The sequence below is a fragment of the Atractosteus spatula genome, chromosome 12 (assembly GCF_055471065.1).
Source record: "Atractosteus spatula isolate fAtrSpa1 chromosome 12, fAtrSpa1.hap1, whole genome shotgun sequence".
NCBI classification, from domain to species: domain Eukaryota; kingdom Metazoa; phylum Chordata; class Actinopteri; order Semionotiformes; family Lepisosteidae; genus Atractosteus; species Atractosteus spatula.
In genome coordinates, this window is record NC_142717.1 from 31,637,041 (window position 1) to 31,663,713 (window position 26,673).

Here is a 26,673-nt window from a genome sequence, read left to right on the forward strand (position 1 = left end):
CCTCATCAGTATCAAGTTCTGGAAAGTCATGGCTATTAACCAGATAGAGGAAGAATATCAGTGAATATCATGTAGAGTTGGAATAAACACACAAAATGAGTGACAAAGATAAATCGCTGTGACCTAGTTGTGGAGTACACGACCTGATATTTCCCGAGACACCTGCTCCACCTGCCAGGGAGAGTGCAGGTTTCACATTGGTCTCATCAGTGACCTTCAGGTTTGTGGAAGACAATAATCCTTGTCCATGAGGGAGAGCTTCCACCCTCCTGCCTGCTCTGTACCACTTTCCAAAGAGACAGCAGGATACTAGGAGCACCTGCATACAATAAGAAGTCAGGAGGTGGTCCGGGTTATTCAAGTCCTTTGCAATGCAGCATCATGTCACTTATGAACCACCAGTCAGTGTTTCCCAGCAGAGTCCTCCCTGCTTTCTTCCCATTCCTGAATCCCTCCTATAGCCCAACTGATCCTTTTCCCCTGCTCTACTGGATTTTCCCTGTCACTTGCCTGCTTCTTGACCCAACCGGACTCCATTTGGGGGCCCAGTCTGCCTTCCTATCCTTCCTGCTGAGTGTGTCCGTACGGCCGGGTCTCTGTGGGTTTGTTGCAGTGGCTGCCTGCTGTCAGCACGCACACTTCTGTTTCTCTGGCACTCGTGTCACACAGGATTTTCCCTGCAATGGGTGTGGCACTTCTGTTCCCTTGGTATGTGTGCTGGCAGTGAGATCTGCTGTTGCATCACATTCGCAGTCCTGGTGTGGTGCTGTTGTTGGCCAGAGGCCTGGTGGCTCAGCCCTTCCGCCCTGCACCCTGGATTACAACACAGCTCCTTGCCCGGGTGGTTCTTCACTCCCTCACCTCAGCACTTCTGTACTCCAGCCCTGTTACCTACCAACCTGCTCACCACCTGGACACTGGCCTGTGGACTCAGACTCTGCCTCAGCCTGTCAGCCCTTCTTGCCTGTTTTTCTCCTGACCTGCCCATGAGCACTGATTCTGGTCTTATAGTTCAGCCTGGTCCCAGCCGCTCCCTCTGCAGTTTGCTCTGACAGCGCAGTCTTAGCTTAGCTCATCCTGCTAATGTGCACCGAGTGCTGCCCGGTTTTTGGCACGCACTCCGTAGACTGCCCCGACAGTGCATGCCCTGTCCGGCCGGGTTCCTGACACGTCCTCAGCGGTCTGCCCTGACAGCGCAAGCTAAGCTCAGCCTGGTCTCTGGAGCAGACTGCTCAGCTCAGTCCTGTCCCCAAGTCTCCTCCCTGCATTCCTTCCAGTGACACAGAGGCCATACTGGAGAAGAAGTGGAGCTGGCCACTGGACTGTGACAGTCTTGCTCTTAGCTCCTTAGTGCCTCCTTGCCTGCCCTTACCGTTCAGGTGGGCGGTGTGGAGTAACACATTTTTACTGGGATTTCAACCCCCAGTCCTCTGGTATGCGGTCCAGAGTCCTAACCATTACTTCCCATTTGCCAAAGGCTAACCATCATGCCACAGTTCCCACATGTCCTTTTTCACCCAATAATGACACAAGTTGATAAACAGTCCTTTTGAATTCTGTGAATTGATGCGTGCTAAGGCTAAGCCTCCTTGCAGAGTCTTTTGCTGTGTCATCTGGCTGAGTTCTGGTGGTTTACATCATCCGCCCACATTGAAATGAACTCGGTGGATTTGTCCAGTTTTCTCCCGACACTTATGTACCCTTGCTTTGTGTCCGCCCTCTGTGTGAGCAGCTGCATCAGGCCATGCTTGATGTACAAGGATAATAAGCCACCCAAATGTTGACTCACATGTACTGTACGTTAACACAAAACTGCTTATTTCACTCTGGCACTATCTAATTCTCAGCGTAGTTTTTTTTTTGTAATGACCTATTTCTTTCAAAATGCCAAGTTTTCAAGTAATTAGAAAGCAAAGGTCTTCGAGCTCTCATTGAGACATTTTCCTGTGTTTTTTCGACACGTGTTGGAAGCCTGAAGGACTGATAAATGTTGCTGGTTATCCATTGTCAGTCTGTGTGTGATGGGCCCAGTCCTGAGTGCAGGGAAGTGGGCGGCTGTGTTTGGGAGAGCATGTGGGTGTGTGGTGTGTGTGCTCGCCGCAGCTCAGCCTGTGTAACTTTAAGAGGCGGGGTTAGCCTGTGTCGGTATTTCCCAGCCAAAGGGCTGGAATGAAATCCAGGGACTGAGTGAGTAAGTGAATGTTCACAGACAGTGTGAGGGAAGGGAGAAGAATTTCTACTTTTAAAACTGACCGAAGAGAGAAAGAGTTGTAGTGTGAGAGGAAAAAAAAACACCTTAAGTGAAAGCCAGCATGGCTCTGTATAATCCTGCCAGCCTGCCACCCAATGCTGAAGAGAAGGACTTTATCGAGGCTTATGAAAACGTCAGGGAGAAATATAAAGGTAAACGCCTGCAAAGCATTGAAGTTCTTTGGCTTGAGAGGAAATTGCTGATCATGACAGGGAATCGTGTGTATGAAGCAACACATGCAAGCTTGAGCCTCATGTGCTAACTACTTTTAATGATTTATACATGGATCTGTGCACATGCTCAGCGTTTGTGCAATAGCAGATTGTGACAGTATTACCAGCACGATGACAGGGAGGAACACTGTAGATATGTTTAACTTCGGAACTTACTACTTTTATCTATATAGTCTAAATGTCATTATTCACTGTCACTGTTTACAGTGGGAAACAGTGGAAGTTATAGTTGCAGTTTATGGAGCACGGGCTGTATAAGTCAAAGTAATGCAGTTTTTGCATTTCGTGGCATTTTTTCATTCATTGTCCTAATTTAAAGACATCTCATTGTACTGCAGTTACATGCTTTTATTCCCACTCTAATTTTGCATTATTTTTATAACAATTTTCACCTTTATGCATGCTATTAGAAAAATGTACGTACTGTGTGGGTACCCAGACCATAGATGTGTTAGATAGTCTGTGGTACGTCAGGTTATAGCCTTTAATATCTGTCAAAGTATGCTGCTCCAAAAGCCTACCAATAGATCGGACATCACTGTTCCGAAAACAAGCTGTTCTTGCTTTGAAAGTTTCCTGTAAAATTTGGATTCATTCATATTTAAAAGGGTGAGCATACAAACCATGTCAAAGATGTTAGAAGCCTCAAGCTGAGACTCCCACACTGCTCTGAAACTGAACAATTGCCTGTGGAGTTAAAGTACAAATCCAGGACTGTTTGGTGTAAGGTGTGTGCTAAGCTTCTCCTTACTTGTTATTTGTTTCCACTGAACCTCTAACCACAGATTGTACAAAAGTCAAGAAGCAAGTAGGACTTCTAAAAATAACGGCCCAGTTTGTTTTCTCTCTCTGGGAGAAGCGGCTTATTCCACTGATCTGATTTATTGCCAGTGTTGTTGCTATAAAGTAAAATCAGCTGAAGTTTATATTAGATGTTAGTTTCTTGCTTTATTCGGCACGTCATGCTTTTAACCAGGGCTTTAGTCCTTATAAAGTCACAGCAAGAGTCAGTGGTGTAGTGAAGAAGCAGTTTTTTTCTCTGCTTCTGTGTTTGACAATTCTATTTCAGGAGCCTGGCACAATGGTGCAAAACACAGGGTTCGTGTCTGAGCCACGTGCTTCCTTATAGAGCAGGTAGAGAGCTGGGCTTGTTCCTAGTGATCTCATTGGTCTGAGCAGAGGTCACTTGGTCACAGCATTGCCCTTTTCCTGGATTGTCACAGAAACTGTCTGACTAGTGAATATCGTGTTTCTAGCTCTGTAACTCCACTCACGAATGTCACCTTGTCACATTCAGGATCACTCCTCTTTAATGATCCTTTGCTTTATTTTAGTAGCCCATGGTTCATAGATCCTGAAGCTTCTTCTTCAGATTATTCCTTTTCCCTCATGTGGAATTGCATTCCCACTACAGATCAGGCGAAGAGTTGAAGTACTTATCACTTTCTTATAAAAATATCTAAGAATTCTGTTAAGATCAAGCTCTGATTTTGTTCCTTCGCTTTGTACTGTATTAGCTTATTTTTTCATTTTTGTTTTTATGTGAAATTCTTTTGAGCTTTGATAAAAGCATGGAATTCATCTACTTAGTACTAACAATGCTAAGATATCAACATTGTTATAGTGATTTCCAGATGCTGTTTTAGAACCTCCTTCAAAAGAAATAATAAGTCTTACAATGCAATAAAGAGAAAAGCTGTAAAGAGTGGGTCTATTCCCGTGTGCTAATCATTGTGAGGAGTTGTACGGTTGTCCCTGAATGTACGACCTGAGATAACATCAGGCTCACATTCTAGAAGGTGTGGCACAGCTCTCTCTGTGATCCTTCTTCCATGCCTTTGACAGCGTCCTGTTCTCTGGCAGTTTCCCGTCTTTGGCTTTATCACAGAACAGGTGTGGAGCTTTTTTTAAAGGTCTCACCATTTCAGTTGCAGGCAGCACTCTTTTTTCTCTTTTTGTCTGTGGTTTTTAAACTTGTGCTGCCTTTCCTTAGAACTGAATGTGCTTTTCTTGCACTTTGAAGCTGCTTGTCTTTTCCTTTTCTTCTGCGAAGTGAAAAATTTGACTTTGCAGGCAGTGTGGACATTAGTAACTGGTGATGGCTGGTGCCCAGCAGCCTTTTAGGCACCTACACTTGTTCTCATAGTAATAACCCACACGGCTCTTTCATACACAAAGTAAAAATATCTGCAACGAATATAGCTGTGCCTTACTCAGCCAGCCATTTAGAGTGTGCAGTCTGCTGTGGATAGGTTTCAATGTATAAGAGATATTTAAGAAAATGCCAGGTTACTTTTTGCTGAAAACAGACCATATGGAAAACTGAAGTGTGTGTTTATTAACCTTCACAGTTATTTAACCATTTAGATACTGTCTTTTATCAAACCTATGCAAAAGCAGTTGGAGGGTAAACTAGATAAATTCTCTGAGATGAATGGAGAGCTTGTCACCATCAAGACTACTCGGACAAAGTCATTACTGTCCGCTGATATTTAACCAAATTCTATGGGTAAATAGAATTTACGCATGTATGCATGTCTGAGGATTATGGTGTAAAGACAGAACTGCAGAGAGACATTAGAAACTTTCAAGGAAAACCCTCAGACATCCATTTAGTGCAGTTTACTTATACAGTACATCGCAGTTCGATTCAGGTTGATGTCACATTATAAAATGAGAAACCACTTATATTCAACTTACTCCTACTGGGAAATCTCTTAAAATTTAGCACCCTTAATAATGCTTGGTGTGTTTGTTGCCTGTGGAAGGTTTGGACAATTGGTTTGGAAAGTGAAACCCACATTAGGGAATTAAAAAAAATCACAAATGGAAAAAAATACCAACCATAGAGCTGTCTTGCAAAAAGTCCTGTGCATCCTGAGCTTTGTCCAGTGTTGTGCACAGAATGTAACACACAGGACTCCCAGTATTGTTTAAAAACGTACAATAACCCACAGCCACAGTATATAAGCAACATGTCTAAAAATATAATTGCTACCATGTGCTTTTCTCTCTTGAGGATGCTGAGAAGGACTTCTGTCTTGAGGGGAATGTGGGTTGCCCAGTAACAAACTCACATGTTCTGTGCAGAGTTGGGAAATTCCTGCAGTCACAGTTCACCTTGTAAAGGAGGGTGTGTGACTGAAAGCTGGGGTGACAGCTATTGCAATGCAGAACTCTGTCCTTGCATGAGGTTTATTTTATCCACCATACTTTTACTGATGCCTTTATATCTTTGATCACACTGTGTTTTTATAGCCTGCTTTGGACACAAAGCATCTCACGAGTCTTACTTCCTTAACAGTGTGTACCCCAGCAGCAACACTCTCTGACATCAGCTCAGGGGACAATTTGTTCTTTAATAGCAATGGAGATGGGACAACAGAAGTGGGCTATGTGAAAGGTTACTGTATTGGATCTGCTTCTGCCATGAACCACTGCACTGTGGGTAGTTCCTCAGGCTTCAGGAAAGCACACCCATGCTTCCATCTACTCCTGGCATCTGATTTCATGCAACATGACCTGTCACTTTAAAATAGTGTCATTTCAAGACATGCAGGCTTCTGAAGATGTCACTGTGAACAGCAGCTCAGCTGTTCATCATGGGAAACGAAAATACGCTAGAAGCAAACGTCAACATGAGGGTGCTGGTGTTAGTAGAAAGGACGAGAGCCTTAGAATTAAAGATTCTAAGTAGTCAGTAAGACGTGTCTGGAATATTGGTGTCAGTGTCTAAAGCTTTTGCACTATAATGTGGATTTTCCGTGCACATTGTGGTCACACTGCTTTGTACTGTATCTCATTCTCACTTCATGGTGAAAAGAATAAGAGGAATCGTAGCTGGTGAAGGCTACATAGATTGTTATCGATTCTCATTCAGCTGAATTTGATTGCAGATAAATTTCAGTCATGATGGAACTCCAGGTTTTGTTCCAGCCTATTGCAGGGCACAGAAGCACATGGGCAGTTTAGCGACATCAGTTTACTTAGTCAGCATGTCTTCGTAAAAGTGGGATGAACAAGCGAATACTTAAGTGAGCACAGGGGGAACATGCAGACTCCACACAGGTTGGTGTGGGTTCCAGAATCGAGAATAGGACCCCAGAGCTGTGAGGCAATGACACTGCTGCCCCGCTGTGCCACCCCTATTTTTAATCAAGGTGTCGTTGTTGAAATGCGAGTCTGTGTCCTGTGTTAATGTAAACAGGCATGGGTTTGGAATCTTTTTGAGAGGAGCAGAAACTGGGCAAGTTTGTGTTACCCCTGTGAGCAGTGCTTCACTTCTGGGGATGTCTTCAACATCTCAACTCTGCTAAATCAATACGTCATGTCTAAGCATAATACTCTTGGCACAGAGTGGCAAAAGGCTTGGTGCTTTTCCCTACATACAGTAGTGTTTATACATTGCAGCACTTTATAATACATTCATTAATTATGTATTTCATTTTAAAAACCAAAGATTTTAAATGTTAACACCTATTAGACTAGCCATTATTATAATAAATAGTATCACACACCCAAATCGTCATTACACAGCAGTTTGAACCTTGCAGATGGACAATGGTAATGTATTTTGGAAAAGTACACTCATATAGCCAGATTGTGATTATGACATTATATAAAATATATATTATGTACAGTACAAAGTTTTTGCTGGCACAGATAAATATCAACATGTTGCTTATATGGAAGAATGAATAAAGCAGTGACTTGCTGTATATTTTGGCAGCTTCATTATATATATTACACACTGCACCATCCATATACAGTATGTGTATCACATACTAAACTATGAAGGACAGTACGTTAATGCTTGTTTTGATTTCAACATATGGAAACATTCTGATCAAGAATCATTCGTTGAAAACAAGCCTTCCAATGCAATCTTCAAACATAACTAAGCTGTTTTTTTCTCTTTTGATTTTCAGGTAAGTCCCCTTCTCTGATGGTCTGTTTTGCTGCGGTAATCAATCTGGCCATGTTACTGAACAGCAGGTATGGTGAGAGAGCGACGGTTTCTGAAGGGCAGGAGTCTGCTGAGGGGACCCAGTGATTTTGATGAGGTGTCGGTGGGGAGGTGGCTGCAAGCCAAGGGGTCTGTTGGAGACTCTGCCTTCTTTGCCTTTTAAGTTTAGAACCTGCAGTGAAAGATCTGTGAAGATAAACTTCCTTGGGTCTCATCTGCTCAGAACCAGCAACGTCTGCTTCAGTCTTTCTCTCAGTGAAGATTGAGCTGGGGGGGGGGGGGTGAATTCCGAAGGCCTAAGATAAGAACACAAATAGTCAAATCATTAGTATTTACCCACCAGATACCAGATCGACCAATCAGAAAGAGTGATTCTGAATAGTTTTAATAATGCTTTGTTAGATTTTAAGAAAGATTTCATGTATGTTCATATTTTCCAGTGATTATTTCTTTCATTGAACATTCTGGTGGGCTTTACAATATTAAGTCCCTTCATGTATTTTGTAAAGAATTTTATGAATCACTGAAAGCTTTAGTGACTTTGCAAGTTTAGGCCTTTTGTGTTCTTGCGCACTGCAATTTTTCCAAAAACAAGACAGTATGAAGTAGTTTATGATTGTGCTTCACTGTTGGATTAGCCTCCAGAATTATTCATTGAAGCAATGAGGCCACAGCCCTCCTCACAGTTCTGGTGCACATGTAGCACTGCTGCAGGTTGTGCATTTTGCCTTGAAACTGCTGGTCCTCCTCTGGTGAGGGAACAGTTAGTTGTCCTCTTGGGCAGCGTTGTAAAGACCTAGTAAGTAATGGAAACTATAAACCTAACGGGGATATACAACATTTTAGGGACCTGTGTCTGGCTTTTAAACAGGTGCTGGCAGAAAACCAGAGAAAAAAACTGAGGGAAAGTTTAAGTAATGGACTATAATTTGACGTTGGAGAAATGGATAATCTTCCAGCATGGAACAAATAGGTTTGCTTTTGTTATGGGGGTATGAGTAGGGAGAGTTCAAGCTTTCCCCTTCCAGTGAACTGTCAGTGGCAGCCAGGTCTGTCTCATGGTTTGCCCTGTAGTATTGTTATGCACAGTATGTGTACAAATGCAGAACTGTTGATGTGAGTAAAATCTGGATGAGCTGTCCCCAGTGCATGCCAATATTTCACTGGTCTCAAAGGCAGAATAATAGAAAAGTTGCAAAGCACATTTCTCAACTAGATAGCAAATGCTGGTGAATTATTAGTCAACACCATTAACTGTGATTTATTTGCTTTATCAGTAGTGTTTACCCTTATGCGGTTTGGTCCACCCCTTCTCTGCATGCTATGTGTGGTATGTCGGAAAAGAAGATTTATTAGACCCCACTCAAACCACACACAGACCTTCACATATTTGTAATCACAACATAGTCTGAGTGATACCTGGATTAAAGAAGTATGATTCAATGTCTGGTACGTAGCTTGAGCACAAGTACATTTAAATACCCCTCAAGTACTTCATCTGAATACCCCTAATGTACATGGAACCAGAAAAAAAGCACCACTGTGCAGCCTGGAAGGATGTTGTAAGGAACAGTGGTGGTCAGCTCCAGCCCTTGAGGACCTTGAATTGTGTTTCTCATTGCAACTCTTACTTTAATTACTTAATTAGAATAATTATCTGGACAAGAAACAAGTCACTTGTTGTTGTTAGGTTTCAATACGTTGCTAGTGTACAAACACAAAACTGCAGGACTGAGATACACCATCGGTGTTTTTACCCAAGTTTGGGAGCAGCATGTGTGCAGCTTCTAAAAAGCCATATCAGGGTAAGACGGGGTAAGACAGGGTAGACATTTAATGTTAAATGAATTGGTAAGAAGCCCTATCAGGGTAAGGGGCACAGCTGTAGAGATCCACTGACAGATACATGTTAAGTCGTACTTATTTAGTGTTTTATAGAGAGAGGAGTTGATTTGCCATATGTACGGTACATCTACATTGGGATTCATATTCACGCTGTTTGCTCAGAATTTGCAGAGCACCATAGACAACACCACCACAATGTGCACAGTGCATGCAAAAAGAACAACAGCAAATAATAAATACTGTAATGATGGTGACAGTTGACCATCATGCACGACAATCTACAATGGGTAATACAGAAGAACACAGAGCTCTGCACGTTTTACTTGGTAGCCAAGTAAAACATGCAGAGTGCACTTTTTATAGGTATTTGTTTTGGGTAATGAGTAAACACAGAGCAAGGCTGCCATTAATACAGTTCAGTGTCTGTGTTCTTTCAGGTATTGATTATTTGACTGCTAATTTAAATAGCCCCAGGCGCCTTTAAGATGTCACCATCCACAGTGTTTGCTGAGACACTGGAGGGAGGTGGTGGGTGACAACTTGATGTGGGAGGGGTTGGCAAGAGGCAGGGGAGTGAAGGTGGCTTTTCAAAAGCAAGGACGGGCACCTAGGAGCCACTTGCGACTGATCTCACCAGAGGCTGCTCGTGGGTGGCCCTTAGAAGTGTTCGGATTTATCTAAATTTGGTATCACGGGTTCCATTGTCTGTATGAACTCCAGGAAAGAAATGAAGTGCTCCAAGAAAGAAATGAAAGGATTAAATTATTACCTGTTACAGCAGTTAAGAGTGAGGTGTCCTTTTTTATAATTGGTACATTACCAGTGAGTCTTCAGAGAGAAAACGTTTGTTGAAGGGTCTGTTTTGAAGAAAAAAAATAATGTTTCATACCTACAGTAAATGGTCATTGTTGAGAATGAAGTGATTCTATTACTGCAGATTGTCTTTCATCACATAATTCTAACTACATCATTACTTATATCCTTTACTCTATGTTTACTCCATTTCCCTTTCCAGAAGTCTGGTATGATCCAGGCTACTGTGTTGTTCTGTCTCTCCAGCATTTCTGTCTTCACAGTGTATTATGACGCAGAACATTTTATTTCTGACAGTGATGAAAGTAAAAACAGAGGCAAAGGTACAAGTCTTTAATCTAACATTGTAATTATAAATGTAAAGCCTTAACATTAAACTAAAGTTGTTTTCTCATGCAGTATTACATTGACATACTAGTGTACATAGTACCATGGGTTGTCATTAAAGAAAGTGCCACACTGAGTCACGAAACACACATACGTACAGGCACTGTTCATGTTGCAGAGGTTTAAATCTGTCCATTTTCTTACTGCTTCTTGCAATTCAGGCTTGCTGGGGAGCCAGTGTGTATCCCAGCAAACAATGGGCACAAGGCAGGGTACACCCTGGATGGGACACCTGTCCATCACAGGGCAGAGACACAGGCATGCACACACACTGGGGCCAATTGTCCCTGATGCTAGGTAACCTACCAGTATGTTTTTAGATTGTTGGAGGAAATCAGAGCACCCGGAGGAAACCCATGCAAACATAGGGAAAACATATAAACTCCGCACAAATAGCACACTAGATCTAAAAAGTGACCAGACAGCAATACTAACCACCATGTCATGGTGCCAGCCGGAGGTTTAAATATGTGGTGAAAAGCAACTAATTGATCTCATCCAGCTTTTTCCCGGAAAATGACTGGGGATCATCTTCAACAACACGGCTGAGTAGCCTGTTCTGTTTTTGTGGACAAGGAAGTGAGCTGATGTTTCAGGTATTGTAGTATACGACCTCTTAGTGCAGCATTCATAATGCCACTGAGCAAAAATACTTGTAAGGAACATCAAACCTATCAAAAAATGATGGTGTTATTTCAGAATCAACATCAATCTGCTGGGACACAAATCCTGAGTTTATCAACACTAAAATGGGGTTAAATAGATCAAAATCATGAAAGTAGCAGGGCAACGTGAAATGAACTTGTACAACACTGCAAAGGAATTTGAATTAGTTGCACTGGGAAACTGGCAAAATAAGGACGCAAAATCTGAAAGGGTTCATCTTGTAGTCATGACCACAGTGCTCACACCATTAAGCTGCCAAAAGAAAAGCACAAAAGGCAAATATACAGAATTCTTCATGCTGCAAGATGGAAGATTTAATGTGCTTCTTTATGCATCTACAATTTCACAACAGCCTGGCAAAAGATCCTGGTGTTCAAAATATTTTTTAGCAAGCTTGTCAGACACTTGACACTTCTAATCCACCTCATATTTTCTGGAAAAAGAATGTGTTTTGTCAGTAAGCTGTGGCTGGTGGTGAACATGCTGTTTAATCATTGCAGTGTCCTGCCGGTTCTCAATGTGTGTGTGTGTGTTTAATATTTGGCACAAAAGCACTGCTTTAGATGCAATAGCACAGTCTAAGAGTTTTTTAATATGAACTGAAATCTTGCATTATATTGTTTTAATTGCATAAAATTAAATGTTGTATAACTAATATCTATTTTTTAGCGTTATATTAATTTAATAGAATGTTTCTGTATTCATATATTTCATTAAAACTGTTTTAATGGGTTTCATCTTAGTTTTGATGTGTAATTGATTTCAAAGATGGCTGCTCTAGCCACACTAGGCCAAAATGAGAACAATTCCTAGTACTTCATCTGAGGGGCTCAGTTGAAGAAGTGTGATGAAGAGAAAAAAACAGCTGAAGTGTTTCACTCTCATGTCTGTGAGTTTTCTAATAATAATGATATCATTGTTGTAAGATAGATAAATGTTACCATTGGTGTACACTGCGTGTACTGTAACTCTCAAACGAATGCAGTTCTGAAGTTCTGAACTACTGCAATTTATTTTTCAAGCTCTGGGCTCCCTGTGAAAATCCCTTTAATTTAATAGATAAATCATTTTCCTTTCCAAAAGTTTTTAAAATGATAACAGGAAGAAAAAAAACTCATTCTTAATGTAATTAAAGTAATTTAATTATTGCTGCCCAAACGTCCATTGGGGTGAAAGCTGTATATTGTACAGTATTACTACTCTGCAGGGGATTGATTTTGAGGCATAGTATCCCTCTATGTTGGGAAATGTTGGAGTTGCAAAACTATGGCAATGTTATTTCTTACTGGAGTTAATTGTCTTATTGAAGGAAAATAATCTAAAATCTCTTTGTCTTCTGTCCATTTCTAATAATAACTGGACTAATAACTGGACAGCACTAAAAAGTTGGTTGAGTGGCAGAGACCTTAGCTAACACTTATAAACAGGTTTGGTCATTATTTATAAAACTTTATTTCTGAGTTTGTGTAGAGCATTGATGCTGATTGAATAAATTTTACTTCTCTCTTGTTAGAACTATTTCTGATCAAATGTCCTCTTAAAAAGACAGTGATTACATTTATGAATTACCAAACACCAAACAGTTTGCAGGGTCTTTACCATTGAACAAGTGAATATTACCATAAGCATGTGTATAATAATATTCTCTTGAACATGACAAGAAGTCCAACTTGATTTTGTAAAGGGTACAGTATATAGAAAAGTTACACATAAGAGTTTCTTTTAGCTTGTTTGCAGTAATCACTGGTCCTCACCAAAGCCCTTTGCTTAATCACTCAAGTGAATCAACTTCCAGATTATTTTAACTTTAAAAATGACTAACTGTGCATTTCCCTGAAGAATAAAGATAAAGAATAGACTCATAAAACAATACGAACAATGAGAAAGCTTAACTTTCCCAAAGCTTAACTTCCTAGTTTTCCATCCAATAAGGGTGACTTTAGCATAAATCTCATGCATCTTTAGCATCAATCTCAGGGAAATTCAATGGCTGAAAGACTGAGGAGCACAGAGAAGCAGGTTATAGTAGGGAAGGGCTCATAGCATAACAGATTTGTGTGTTAATTCTAGACCTTTGCGATGGGTTTTTATAGCTTTAGGCAGTGTTCAGTGGTATGGACAAGGGCTATCGCGGCACGCTGGCGGAAACTACAAACATTGAGCAAAGCCGGTTTTTCTTCATGTGTCTTATTTACCACCTGGAACAAAAATGCATGGAATGAGAAAGTGTTGCAATGTGGATACCCCTCCTTTGTCTCTGAAATAGATGGAGACTTTGTATGTGGAAAAACTGCTGTTTTTTTTTAATTACATTTTCATCGTCTGCCCACTTTCACTGGGCCACTTCAGTTCGTACCCTCAACTCTTGGCACACAGCTATCTCCTTCACAGAAAAAGTGGCCTTTTCACAAGTTTATACTGTGTTTTCCTGTACTTTTACCAATGACAGTACTTCTCTTATATTGCTCAATCAATCTTCTGTAGGAGTCAGACCTAAATGTTTTGAAAGACCTAAAGGTTTTAGCTGAAGTTTTTGAAAGTATGACGAGTCTCTGTGTAGTAGGGGTGTTGTCTTCAATTCGGTATATACAGTACATCTATCGGAATAAGAGGACAAATAATACAGTCAGAGCCTCTTTCTAATTGGCTTAATGAGTGTTGTACAAATTTGCTTGTAACCGCAGGAATTTCTGTATGAAGACCTGGTGGGGTGTAGAAAAGCTGTTTTTGATTTCTTCTTGCAGAGGAATGTCTTTAAAGTAAGGAAGAAGCAGTCCTTCTTGTAAGTCATTTGGTTAATCTTGAGAATATATGGTTTGTAGCAGTGATTGCTCAATGGCTGCTCCTGGAAGGATATATGCCTTTTTTCCAGTGTTGTTGATCTGTATTTGTATTGATGAGTAAACTTATTTGAGTGAAAGAAACTGTGTGTATATCCTTCTTGTTTACTGGAAGGTTCTTTAGGTTTAGGTGAGTAATAGGTTGGCACAAATGACCGTTTGCTCAAAGCTGGACAAACTGTGCGTAAGACTGATGTGTCTAAAAGCTATCTGCAAAAGTGATTTCATAATCCGAGCACGCATGGCAGCACAGTGAGAAATTTGTCTCTAGCTTGTGATATTTCCATATGTGTGCACCTGTGGAAAAGCACAAAGCTCGTATTGTTGCCAAATCTCAAGAAGGGAGAAAGCAAATGTGAGAAAGGGAAGCACGCCCCACAATAACACAGGTATAGAAATGAGTGTGTAGCTCATGTGTGAAGATGAAGATATGGCGAGAGTTAAAAACGTCTTTCTCAGCACATAAGTTTCGACTACTACTACTACTACTGTCCACCTGAAATCTTCTTTCACTTCTGTAAAAAATGTCTCAGAGCCTTTCTTACTACAAAGTGCAGTTAAACTGAACTTCAAAGAGAGCTGTAAAATCTTGGCAAACATTCATACATGGTTTCTGAAAAACATGAAAGGAAATGGTTTCATGAGGCGCTGTGACTACTGCCCAATAAAAGAAGCTGCCTGTACCCAGAGACAGCACGCAGGTGCCACAGCACTGAGCACAAGAACATCAGATTTCTGCGGCCGTGAAGCGAGCACCCCGCAGGGCCTGACGGACATGACCGTGCAGTTGGATGGAGTGCAGAAGTGATTGATTAGGCTTGGAGGTGCTCATTCTAACGTCACAGGCTCTGTATCCTTCTTTTATTTGAGGCTGATGAGTATTCTCTAGCGGTGCAGCAGGCTCTTGACCTTGTCCAATTAAGATGATCACTTTGTCTCAGATCAGTGCTCATGGTAACATGTCAAAACATAAAGAAGTCCCAGTCTGGTGTGTTTCTCAGTCCTGTTACAGCAGCCCAGAAACATGCAGAACAATAATGCGGGGACCGTAAGATGGCATGTTTGAGTTGGCCAGATGCTGCAAATTTCACATGGGGTTGGTCCAAGCTGTTGCAGGGTTATCGAAGCAGGCAGGAACTGGACCTCTGCCATATCTGGCAGCTCTCAACCCTAGTGCTCTCAGGGGGAAATTAACCTCCTATCTGATAGGGCAATAGGGATCTTACACTGAATTCCACAGAGTTAGGAGGGATTTGACTTGCTCAGTGACAGACACTATTATGGCTCTCACAGAGCTCAAGAACTCCCCTGGTTGGGTAAATTGTCAGTCACAAATTGAAGATATAACCCCTTTAGTTTGTATCTGGTTTGGTTTACTTTGCTAGTTTCTCTATATGACTTCACTTGTGGCACTGTGGTATTTATTTTCTCGAGCATGACACTAACTTCTCAACCCATTTTTTTAAATACCCTCATTGAAGGATTTTTTCATCTTTGTTCAACCCCTTGTGTGCTAATTAACAATACACAGAAAACACATACTGTGTTTACTGTTTCTGTTTAGGTATCCTTTTTACACATATCAGTGATTATACTGTAAATATCCAAAGGTGTGTCTGATTTTTAATAATCTGGGTTTCTGTGAAATTAGTAATTTAGTAGTTAGTAGTCAAGTAAAGAAGAATGTTTTCGACATAGAAAGAAAATTGCACAGAAATTCATTTAATGCATCTTGTGAATACTGAGGTTAAAAGAGGAACATTGACAATTAGTTTACATTAATGGAATTAAGGATGCCAGTTGTTTAATGGTTCATACCGAGACATATTTACAGCTGAAAACTAAAGGCAGAACTCCAGGCAGGGAGGAAAATGATGAGCGACACCATGAAGGACTTCTGCAGATGCAGCTCAGTTAACTGTGATTCCGGTATACTTATGGAAATTTTATTCTGCGATATTTTTTTCCGGAATTGTTTTACTATGCAGTGTTTATGAAATAGTTATGTCAACGTTTTTAGCCTCAATGCAGTAAAGTGCTACTGGAAGTGCAACTGGATTTATATAAGAGTTTTCCTATAAATCCCTCAACACATACAGCATGAATAAGAACAGGAAGATATCATACCTAGAGAAGTTTTAAAAGGCCAATGAAGATGAATCAAACTGTGTGCCTATAGAGCTCTCCAGCTCGTATTTCTTACCCAATAGCAAACTGTCCTGTGGAAGCTGCCTGAGGCACTTCAAAGTTTGTTGATGAGTTATTTGAAACCTGGATAAATATGTCATTGGTGTAGACTGATTTTGGCTGGAGAGCAGTCCTTGTGTTTGTTAGATCTCCTAGGACACACTGGAAAGAAAGATGATTTATCTAAAGCAATGTCTCTTTGTGAAGAACCTTTAAAGTCAAAAGTATGAAATGGTGATTAAGGAGTAGGGGTTCTCTTCAGCACTGTGCTAACCTATGGTTACTGTAAATGTGACAGGAGGACCTGCCCTCACCCCAGGGTCTGGTTTTTAAAATTGTAAGAGAACTGTAAAAGCAAAAGTAAATAATGAACATGCTAAATTAATATTTTACACAGAACTTGACCTATCCCGTGTTATACAAGCATTGCCACCATTGTTGGCCAAATTTAATATAAATGACACTGAGGTTCTACAGGCAGGGTGGTCTTAAAATAGGGGCTTGATGGTGTTTTCCCAGTCATACTTTAATCATACTTGAACAATGTTATTCATAGACCTCTAGTTAGGATCTAGCAACTCAAACTAAGGACAGTTACTATATACTGGAGAATTACATTTGGAACGCTAATTCTTAATAAGGGAACAGAATTGAACCAGAAAACTACAGACCAACCTGCCTTACTTCTGTTTACTAGTAAAGAAACTTTAGTGCTCTACAAGTAGAATACTTAGAAAAGAAACAGCCATCTTGGATTAAGAAAGGGAAAGTCTTGTTTAACTAACCTCATACAGCCTAGTTAAGATAAAGCACTGAGGACAAGTGTTACACTGAAACATATGCCATAAGAAATTTCTTTGAAATCCTTCATGAAGGGGTAATTCTTATGATGAAGGAATGGGCAAGAAATCCATGGTACTTCCATCACACGGAGCGAGAGCCAGTTAACAAACAGGAAATATCCACTGACCCGTTTGCTGCCTCAAATTTTAATAGGCATACCCAGGGGATGGTCTGTGGCTTGTCTGTGGCAGAATATGTGAGTTCCAGAAGACAAATTAATAGTTTGTTCAGTTGCTGGTGGAGGAAATATTTTTTTTCGCCTGAAGTGAGGCAAAAGTGATTAAAGGAGTCCTCTTCCCTGTCGGAATCTGAAGAGGTTGCAGGCATGTGTTGCATCATCGCTTCCAATATGTTAATATGCAGCTTTTATTCCTGAGTTCCTCTCTTTCCAGAAGCTTCAGCTTCTGTCATTAAATCAGGTTGCCCACCTGCTTTCTTCTCTGCTCTCTCTGTTCATTCTGCATTTTCCAGATGTGCCAGGTATGTCCCTCCAATCCAGAGTCCTACTGAAGTCTCATGTCTTAAATTCTTTTATGCAAAATACTGTTTTCTTTGGGTAATGCTGAATATTTAATGACTGCGTGCTTGCCTATACAGTACATATACATATAGTGGGAGAGAGAGTTACATATAGCAAGAGATTTAGAGTCTCTTTTCTCTCTCTTTGGTTCTGGCACAATCTGCATGATCGTATTGCCTTCACAATGAAGAAAACGAGCTGTAGGTAAGGACATTTTCTTAGAGGGTGAGGGTAGCGATAAGACCATTAAGGAAGTGAGAGATCAATAGTTCCTTTCACCTTCCAGTCTTTCTCATGTGGGAATTCTATTTTGTAAAAGCCACACAAGGTTGCATCTAGAAATGTGTTCTGAAATGTCTGCACACAGTATTCAGTACAAATCTTCTGACTTGATGATCCTTCATATGTGTGCAGAGTGTGCATTTGTTCACCTAACTAAGAGACTGTTGTTCTACATTTTTTACAGAAGCTTGTATAAAGACCCTTCATCTTCACCCACTTTAATATTTTATGAAAAAGTCAAACCTCCAGAACAATAGTACACTCAGTGTGAGCATTAGTCAAGGTCTCACAATATAAATGCTTATTAGCTGTGGCATTTAAAACATACAAGCTGTTATGCAGTATGAAAATTTGCTTGGAGCAATTCTTGTTAAAGCGATAGTGCTTCATAAAAAGAAGGCAGAGCAGATATTGCTGCTGTGTTCATCCTTGGCTTGTTTTCTGGTGGCTGCAATTCCTTCCTGTTTGTGAAGGATTGTCTTCATTGAAACAGCTGGATTATGAGCATCAGACAAAGGCCATGCAGTTAAAATGGGATTTACTGGCCTGTCCTGAACCTTGGAATAATGCAGAAAAGCACGTTTATTTAGATTCTGTTTTATCTCAACAATGTGATAGAGCTAAAGACTAATGTTAGAAGGACACTGTCCAAGACAACTTAGTGCTTTGTGTCGTGAACATACTATGTTATTTGCATTTTAAAATCTTGATTCCTTCTATTTTGTCATCTTAAAATGTTTATTCTTGTGCTCACCTACATATATCAATCATATTTAGTGGGATCTTTTTAACTTTATTCTGATATATTATTATTATTAAACACAGTATGTTCCAGATAGAAGTGTCCCAGATTAATTCCTGATATCTAAGGAATGTCCTATTCTGACGGGGTAAGAACATTGAACTTTTTTAGTCTTGAACACAGAGTGCTGGTTCAGATATTAAGGTATCAAGCAAACTGCCCAGTCATATTGTTGAAATCGATACCCTGGCTTCTTTTAAGAAACAGCTGGGTGAGATCAGACATTTTTCTGATCTCATGTTCTTGTCTTGTGTTCTGGGAAGGAAAACAATGCTCTCTCAGGTCTTCAAGGTCAAATTCCCAATTCAGTTTCAAGGAAAGAAAAAGAGAAAATAAAATAATTCACCAGGTCTCGTATTCCATTTCTGTTTCTCACATACCACAGCGAATGTGGAAGTGCAAAGTCATATTTCATAAACTAATCAGTTTATTCTTAAAGGTTTCTAGTCAAAGAAAAAAAAACCCTCTTCATTCTTGGAATTACCAGTGTGTGGGCATATTCTCTTCATGTACAGTAGCATCAGCCCTCTACTGACCCACCTGCTGCATTTCATGCACTTACATAGGTGTGTTTGTCACATTTCTAACTCTGGAGCTATGAGCAGTCAATGAGACACCATATTGTACTGCCAGTCCATACTTGCCTGGCCTCTCTCAGATATGGCAGGCATTAGATGTGCCTGATTGGACACCCTAGTGGTCATGCAGGCCATTCATACAACATACATACAATCGAACCCTAGACTCTTCTTGAAGTTAGTAGCAGAGTAGTGCATAAAATTGTTCAGTGCGTGACAAAGTGTCTTGCAATAGTAACAGTGTTACAAAACCTGGGATGAATGTGTGTAGAGATCCTTTCTGTTCCTGGAACCACATGTGGTCAGTTGGAAGCCCCTAAACTAATTCATACAAACCTACTGTATATAGCCTGAACTCTCACTGTTTACTTTGTCATTATTTCATTGAAAAATATAGGAATTATACAGCTGTGTAACTCTTGACAGCTGGTACTTTTTTCTCCATGGAACTCCTCAATCCCTGACTACCTTTCAGTGTCTGATCAAGACTCATCTGTTTAGACAGCTCCTGTCTTCTCTGAGCTCTCATCCAATCCTTCAGCACCTCGTACTCGGTATTGCTCCAATGCACGGATGCCTAGTCCTGGAGGGATAGTGTGTCTGCAGGTTTTTTTGGTTTATTTAAAAGGAGCAGCATCATCCGAAATGGGACAAGCCGGTCAATTTAAGTCCGCATCCAGCTGATCTATTATGTTAGGACCTCAGCTGTGCAGACACAGTGGCCCTCCAACACCAGACTAGACAACTCTACACTACTGCAAGGCAGAGCTATGCTTAATTTTAATTTTACATTTGGTACATTGCCCTGGATAAGGGGATCTGCTAAAAAAATAATAATAATGTCAAACTTGGCTGACAATCAGAACACACTGCCTTGACTTGCTGCCTTCTATTAAATAACATGAGCAGAAGCCATGAGTTTCTTCTACAAAAAACATAATAAAAGTCAGAGGACATCCTTTTAAGAGTATGTTAAAACCCATTGCATAACCTATTTCTCAATTTTCCTATTTAATTTTGTATGCAATGTTTTTTTCTCATAATTTGGATCTGTGTAGAGGAACATCTCCCTGTATCTCCAGAGTTCTGGCATCACTAATTTGCATCATTTTTTTGTTGTTGTTGCAGCCTATTGCTAACTGATCTGATGATGTTAGATTCAATGATAAAATAGTGTTCAGTCCAATCCTAATATGAAGCAAGACAGTCTTGAGAGCACTGCACCTTTTATTGGTTTTTGTTTTTAGAAGTGTCTTCATTCTGTTCCCTGTGTTGTAACTAGGGCAGGCGTCAGTATATTTTCTTATGAAGGTCATCCTAAGCAGGGCCACATGCTGCAGGAAATTTCTAAACCGGTTCAGGGGTTGGAACCTGAAATGGGTGTTAGTTAAATGAAATGCTGTCATTGATAGAAGAAATAAGTGAGATGAGGTTGGTCATTTTTAGTTTTTTGTTTATGCTGGGAAGTGTTGGCGATGTCAGCGTGACCTATTTTTATTAAGGAGGCAGGGACAGCAGCCAGCGAAAAGTCTGGCTGTTCCATTATACTCTGCTGATTCATGGCAATAAAATCTGCCAGGCCTGCAACTGTGGGCAGAGGCAGTGCCATCCACACAGAGCCCCTGGGAGCAGGTAGAGGCAGTGCCATCCCCACAGAGCCCCTAGGGGCAGGGAGAGGCAGTGCCATCCCTACAGAGCCCCTGGGGGCAGGTAGAGGCAGTGCCATCCCTACAGAGCCCCTGGGGGCAGGTAGAGGCAGTGGCATCCCCACAGAGCCCCTGGGAGCAGGTAGAGGCAGTGCCGTCCACACAGAACCCCTGGGGGCAGGTAGAGGCAGTGCCATCCCCACAGAGCCCCTAGGGGCAGGGAGAGGCAGTGGCATCCCCACAGAGCCCCTGGGGGCAGGTAGAGGCAGTGCCATCCCCACAGAGCCCCTAGGGGCAGGGAGAGGCAGTGGCATCCCCACAGAGCCCCTGGGGGCAGGTAGAGGCAGTGCCGTCCACACAGAGCCCCTGGGGGCAGGGAGAGGCAGTGCCATCCCCACAGAGCCCCTAGGGGCAGGGAGAGGCAGTGGCATCCCCACAGAGCCCCTGGGGGCAGGTAGAGGCAGTGCCATCCCCACAGAGCCCCTGGGGGCAGGGAGAGGCAGTGCTGTCCACACACCCACACCTGGGGGCAGGTAGAGGCAGTGCCATCCCCACAGAGCCCCTGGGGGCAGGGAGAGGCAGTGCCGTCCCCACAGAGCCCCTGGGGGCAGGGAGAGGTAGTGCCGTCCCCACAGAGCCCCTGGGGGCAGGGAGAGGCAGTGCTGTCCACACACCCACACCTGGGGGCAGGTAGAGGCAGTGGCATCCCATGGAGCCCCTGGGGGCAGGGAGAGGCAGTGCCGTCCCCACAGAGCCCCTGGGGGCAGGGAGAGGCAGTGCCGTCTCCACTGAGCCCCTGGGGCCAGGGAGAGGCAGTGCCATCCCCACAGAGCCCCTGGGGCCAGGGAGAGGCAGTGCCATCCCCACAGAGCCCCTGGGGCCAGGGAGAGGCAGTGCCATCCCCACAGAGCCCCTGGGGGCAGGGAGAGGCAGTGCCATCCCCACAGAGCCCCTGGGGCCAGGGAGAGGCAGTGCCATCCCCACAGAGCCCCTGGGGGCAGGGAGAGGCAGTGCCATCCCCACAGACCCCCTACAGCCAGAGGGTCCCTGGGTGGAAGGATGGGGTCTCATGGGCTGGATAGTCTGAAGGAGGACCCTGTATTGAAACAAAGGTGTCTTCTGCAGTTCCTACAAAGTCATAGGAAAAAAAATTTGTCACTGGTTCATTGTGTTCAAAATGTATTATTTATGCAACCATATTGATTCACTGACTTAAAAATGCTATTAACAACAGTTATTCCAGGAGAATGAACTAGCAGAAAGAGCCAGTGGTTCTGTCTGTGTCTTTAGGATATGGAAGCATTTCACTTTGCTTTCTGCAAGTGTATGGGGATAAAAGGGTCTATTTTAAGTGAATGCAATATACTGTAGAACCAGTTAGAATTGTAGCTTTTAAAATGTATGTTCTCTTAATATGAATGTATTGGTCTGGAGAAATATGGTTATATGTACAGTGCACATATCACTTGCACTGATTGAAGAGGAGTAGTGTTTTTGCAATGCAGCTCACATTTTTCTAAAAAAAGAAAAAGCCCATTTTTTCTACAGCATGATCTGTTTTCCGTGCTGGTGTGGTTGCCTGCAGTGCTTGTGTGAGCTATCCTTTCTACCCATCACATTAGATAAAAGATTAATCTAATTATCCTTTTAAAAGTATATGTTATATTAAACTGCACTGTTCTTCTGTGGCAGGAGCTACCTGTTAATACTCCCTTATTATTGCTGTAGATCAGGTACTATGTTGCTATCTGGCAAGCAATAGGAGAAACTGTTTGTTGGACTAAGCACAGCCTCTAGTGGATTATTGTCTGCATCACAAAAAGCAAAGCAGAATGCATTTGTCTTGGAAAAGAACCTACACCTAAAGCTTATTTCAAGTTTTAGATGGCTTTTCATCAGATGAAGTGGCTTTATCATCTCTCACAGTTGGCTCCTAACACAAGTAAAGTAAAGGTCTGTGAGAAATCAGAACTTCGGATCCATCAGAGCACAACAGTGCTCTTTAGAGCAAATACCATATAAATCTTTGAAACTCAGTTGTGTTACAGTCTTTTCCATCTATATCTATTCAAATGTAGAAAAGTATGCTAAAGACTGTCTTTAGTACAGTATCTGTTAGAAATGCCTTGTTGATAACATTCTTGAAAGCTTACCCTGGTGTAATGCATGGTGATTTCCCACTTGGCTTTCCTCTGCATCTATCTCATGTTCACTGTCATGTGTCTCGTGTTTCCAGGCTTTCTCTGTGCTTTAACAACCACAGGCCACCTAACCTACAAGCCTAAACTAGTAAATGTTGACAACGGTACTATCACATAGTCTGTTACTTATTGTGAATCATCACATGATCACAGTCTCTGTGTCTCGGTGTAGAGTGAAGAGCACGTCCATGGGAGATAATTTTTATTGGAGATTGTTCTTACCATGGTAAACAGAAAGCAAACCAGCCCTAAGCTGGTGAGGTGCCAAACAACAGAATGATACCGAGAACAGTTCACAAAAAGTGCACGTCACTCACTCTTTATTGGATATATTCTTTTTTCCATTGTTTATTCAAGCAAAATTTTAGCAGCAAACATGGACTGTCTTTTATCTCCTGTTTGTTTAAGTGAGCCTGTTTTGGATCATCATATTGTGAAGTCACATTGTTTCGTCTGTGGAGCCCTCTTCGGGTGTGTGAAACATTGTGTTCTTCTCTTTTCAGCATGGAATAAAGCTGTTACTTGTTACATTGTTTTTAATGCTTCTGGGTGGAAATGGAGATTGTGTGGATCTCATAGTGCCTGTCGGGTAGCTGGTAAAATGTGGAGGAACTGACGAGCAACCGTGAGTAGAGAAAGGGTCATACAGAGGCTCAATAAAAACACAGCACAGAAGACCCTGTGTCAGGGCAGAGATTTATGTCAACTGCAAAGAAAGAATTATTTGACAGTCTTATCTGTTTCATGGCATGGTGCTTATGGTTTTCTCTGCAATGGTTAACGTTGCTGCCTTACTGTACTGGGGCCCTGGATTCAATTCCAGTGGTTTGGGTGCTGTCAGCATAGAGTTTGTATGTTCTCCCCATTCGTGTGGGCTTCCTTTGGGTGCTCCAGTTTCCCCCCATAGTCCAAAGACATACTGGTAGGTTAAGACGCCTCTGGGAAAATTGGCCCTGGTGTGAGTGTGTCTGTGCCCTGTGATGGGCTGGCATTATATCCAGTACCCTGCCTTGTGCCTGTTGCTTGCTGGGATAGGCTCCGGTTCCCCTGTGACCCTGAATTGGATGAAGTGGTTAGAAAATGGAAAGATGGAAGAACTATTTTCTTAGTCTCCTTGGCCTCCTGGCTGCTCCAATCTCCTCACATATATTCAGGCTTTCCAGATGTTTTTATTTTTGTATATACACTTCTTTCTACCGGTATCTTACAGTCTAATTCTTTCAACATTCTTGTCTTATCAAATGAGCTCTTATTAATTTCACGAAGACTTCCAAAGATTCATTTCAGTGTTTGGCTGTAGTAACTTGGAAATCAGGAAACCTACACCCTAGAAGGATAAAAAGTTTATTGTCAGTGTGACAAGTAATAAAACTAGTACTCGTATCATTCTGCACAGATATTATCTGCAAATGAAAGAAGTGATTTTCATAGTGAAGGTAATGTTAAACTAAGATGATGTGAATCCAGAATCTGTGCGTGTGGGCTAGGTGTGGCTCCAGCCTTCACACTCCTGGGCTAATCAGAGTGTGTGGGCTGGGCAGGACAGAACTCCAGGCACGTCCCAATGGGCTCCCCACTCTTGCATATCTGGAGAATCATAGTGCATTTGAAGCACTTTGCCCTTTGGGATGGGGTGGAACAGCTGTGCCTTACCATCATATTCAATGTCAACATCCTGTGTACACGTCAAGTACAGTGATCATCAAAACTGTATGGAAAGTCAAGTCAGAAAAGTCAGAACTGTTATTTTTGCTTTCACAGTGAACCAGTTTGAATTTTGATTTTATGGGATTATTATGCGATGAGATCATGACTATGAATGACCAGTAGAATACAGTAATGTTGCTTGTGAGAGCCCAGATTGATAACAGCACAATACTTGTCATCTTTTTAGCTCTGTAAAATGAGACTAAAGCTCTTGATACAGGTTGGAGCTTTGTGGATTCTGCATTATGGGAATGTTTAGGAAATCATATTGTAACATTGGCAACTTTACAAGTTTGTAATAATTAGCACTTTTAAGCCTTCTGCAATACTTTACCTTTAAGCTTCGGTTCCTGGTTCTCTGTGTGCTACACCATCTCCTCAGTATCTGTTCATGTTCAAGGAACAGGATGCAGCTCCAACACGCCTTCCTGCAGTGAGGTCCTGGGAATCTGCAGTGTGCAGGGCAGGGGGAGGGCAGAAGGTGAAAGGTCAGTCAATGTGGGGGCTGAGGTAGTTTAACACCAGTTCACATGCAGGGCAGGTGTGCTCAATTGATATTTTAGCATAGCCTTCCTACAAATGTGAAGATTCTTTCCAGTTTTGGTTGTATTTGTTAAGTAAGTATTAATCACGGAGCAACACCCAGAAATTAAGAAATGTAGTGACATTATTTCACATCTTGCATTGTTTGTTCCCTGGTTGTGAAGATAGAAACCTTTATTGCTATTAATATACAAGACATCTGGGTTAGGCCTTGTACAGTATGTACTGTATGAATATCCCAAAGAGACTACTGAAGCTTTTATGGTAGCTTGAGGCATCTGGCTGTTTGTGTTTTCTAGTTTTTCCTGAGTCTGCTTAGATGTTCCTTGAAGACATGGTACATGAACGTTCAACATTCTTTCAGCATAAGAAAGTTTTGTCTTCAAATGCTCAGAGTGCCAGTTGAAGAAGATAAATAATTTTGAATTAAAACTAAAGTCATGTCCAGGACTTCAAAAAAACTTCAGCAGGAAATAAGTAACATTCATATTTCTTCTAGGGACCTTTTTAAAACATCATTCAAATATACCTGAAGAAGGCTCCACAGCCGAAACATTGTGTTTCTTTTCTTTTCCGCATGGAATAAACCTTTACTTGTTCATTCAAATATAGTCACAGTCACAAAATAAAAAACAGTGGTATAATCTGCTCAGAGAGTTAATGAGAGATTATGGTTATTTAGGAAAGAATTTAAACTATATGTACAGTACATCAGACTGTCCAATACTGATGTTCACAATAAAATAAAAATGCCATTTGCAGAAATATTAAAATGTATAAACTCTGAGGAGCTGCAGCGCTAATACTTTTTTAAAATCATTAGCTAAAATAGACAGCTGGCTCTGTACAAGTCGCTTACAAACCCATGATATGATTTTCTAAAAGCTGTAATCACAGATATTGACAGCCGCAGTGCTTTGTGATGCACTCTGGCACAGGGATGGATGCCCTGCAGTAGGGTGGGTCAGAAAGATTTCTGTCCAATGGGATTAAAGCCCACATTGAAAACAAGGTACAGCAACAACAAAAGTGCTGTTCAAATCATCTGTGATTTTCAAACTCTTGAATGCAGTTTTTCTCATGAATTTTTCACTTCTTTAAAATATATTATTTTAACATCACATCAAGTCAAGCGATACCTCTTCACTGAGTTTATGACTCCTGACTGCAACTTGTGTAGGTCAGGGCCGTAATGATACTGGACTGGAAAATATACAGGAGGCTAAACATTTAAACATTTTCTGTACAATAATATAATGATTTTGTATCCTAATTCAGCCATCTCGTGGCTGTTTGTGACCCATCCTTTTTGTTATAATGACTGCTTTGCATTGCAAACTTCTTGTTTTCGCTGGAACATTGA

At 41.5% G+C, this 26,673-nt stretch overlaps 1 protein-coding gene across 4 annotated transcripts in view; it reads left to right on the forward strand.

The window, feature by feature from the left end:
* Positions 1-2,178: 2,178 nt before the first annotated feature.
* pleca (plectin a) overlaps positions 2,179-26,673 on the forward strand; it is a 192,267-nt gene continuing 167,772 nt past the window's right edge. For 2 of the 4 annotated variants that reach the window (XM_088929319.1, XM_088929322.1), the window contains exon 1: positions 2,179-2,403. In XM_088929319.1, coding sequence (XP_088785445.1) covers positions 2,313-2,403 — 91 coding nt within the window. In that variant the 5' untranslated portion in view covers positions 2,179-2,312. The remainder of the gene's footprint in view (positions 2,404-26,673) is intronic. The other 2 variants (XM_088929313.1, XM_088929314.1) reach the window with 1 other exon arrangement.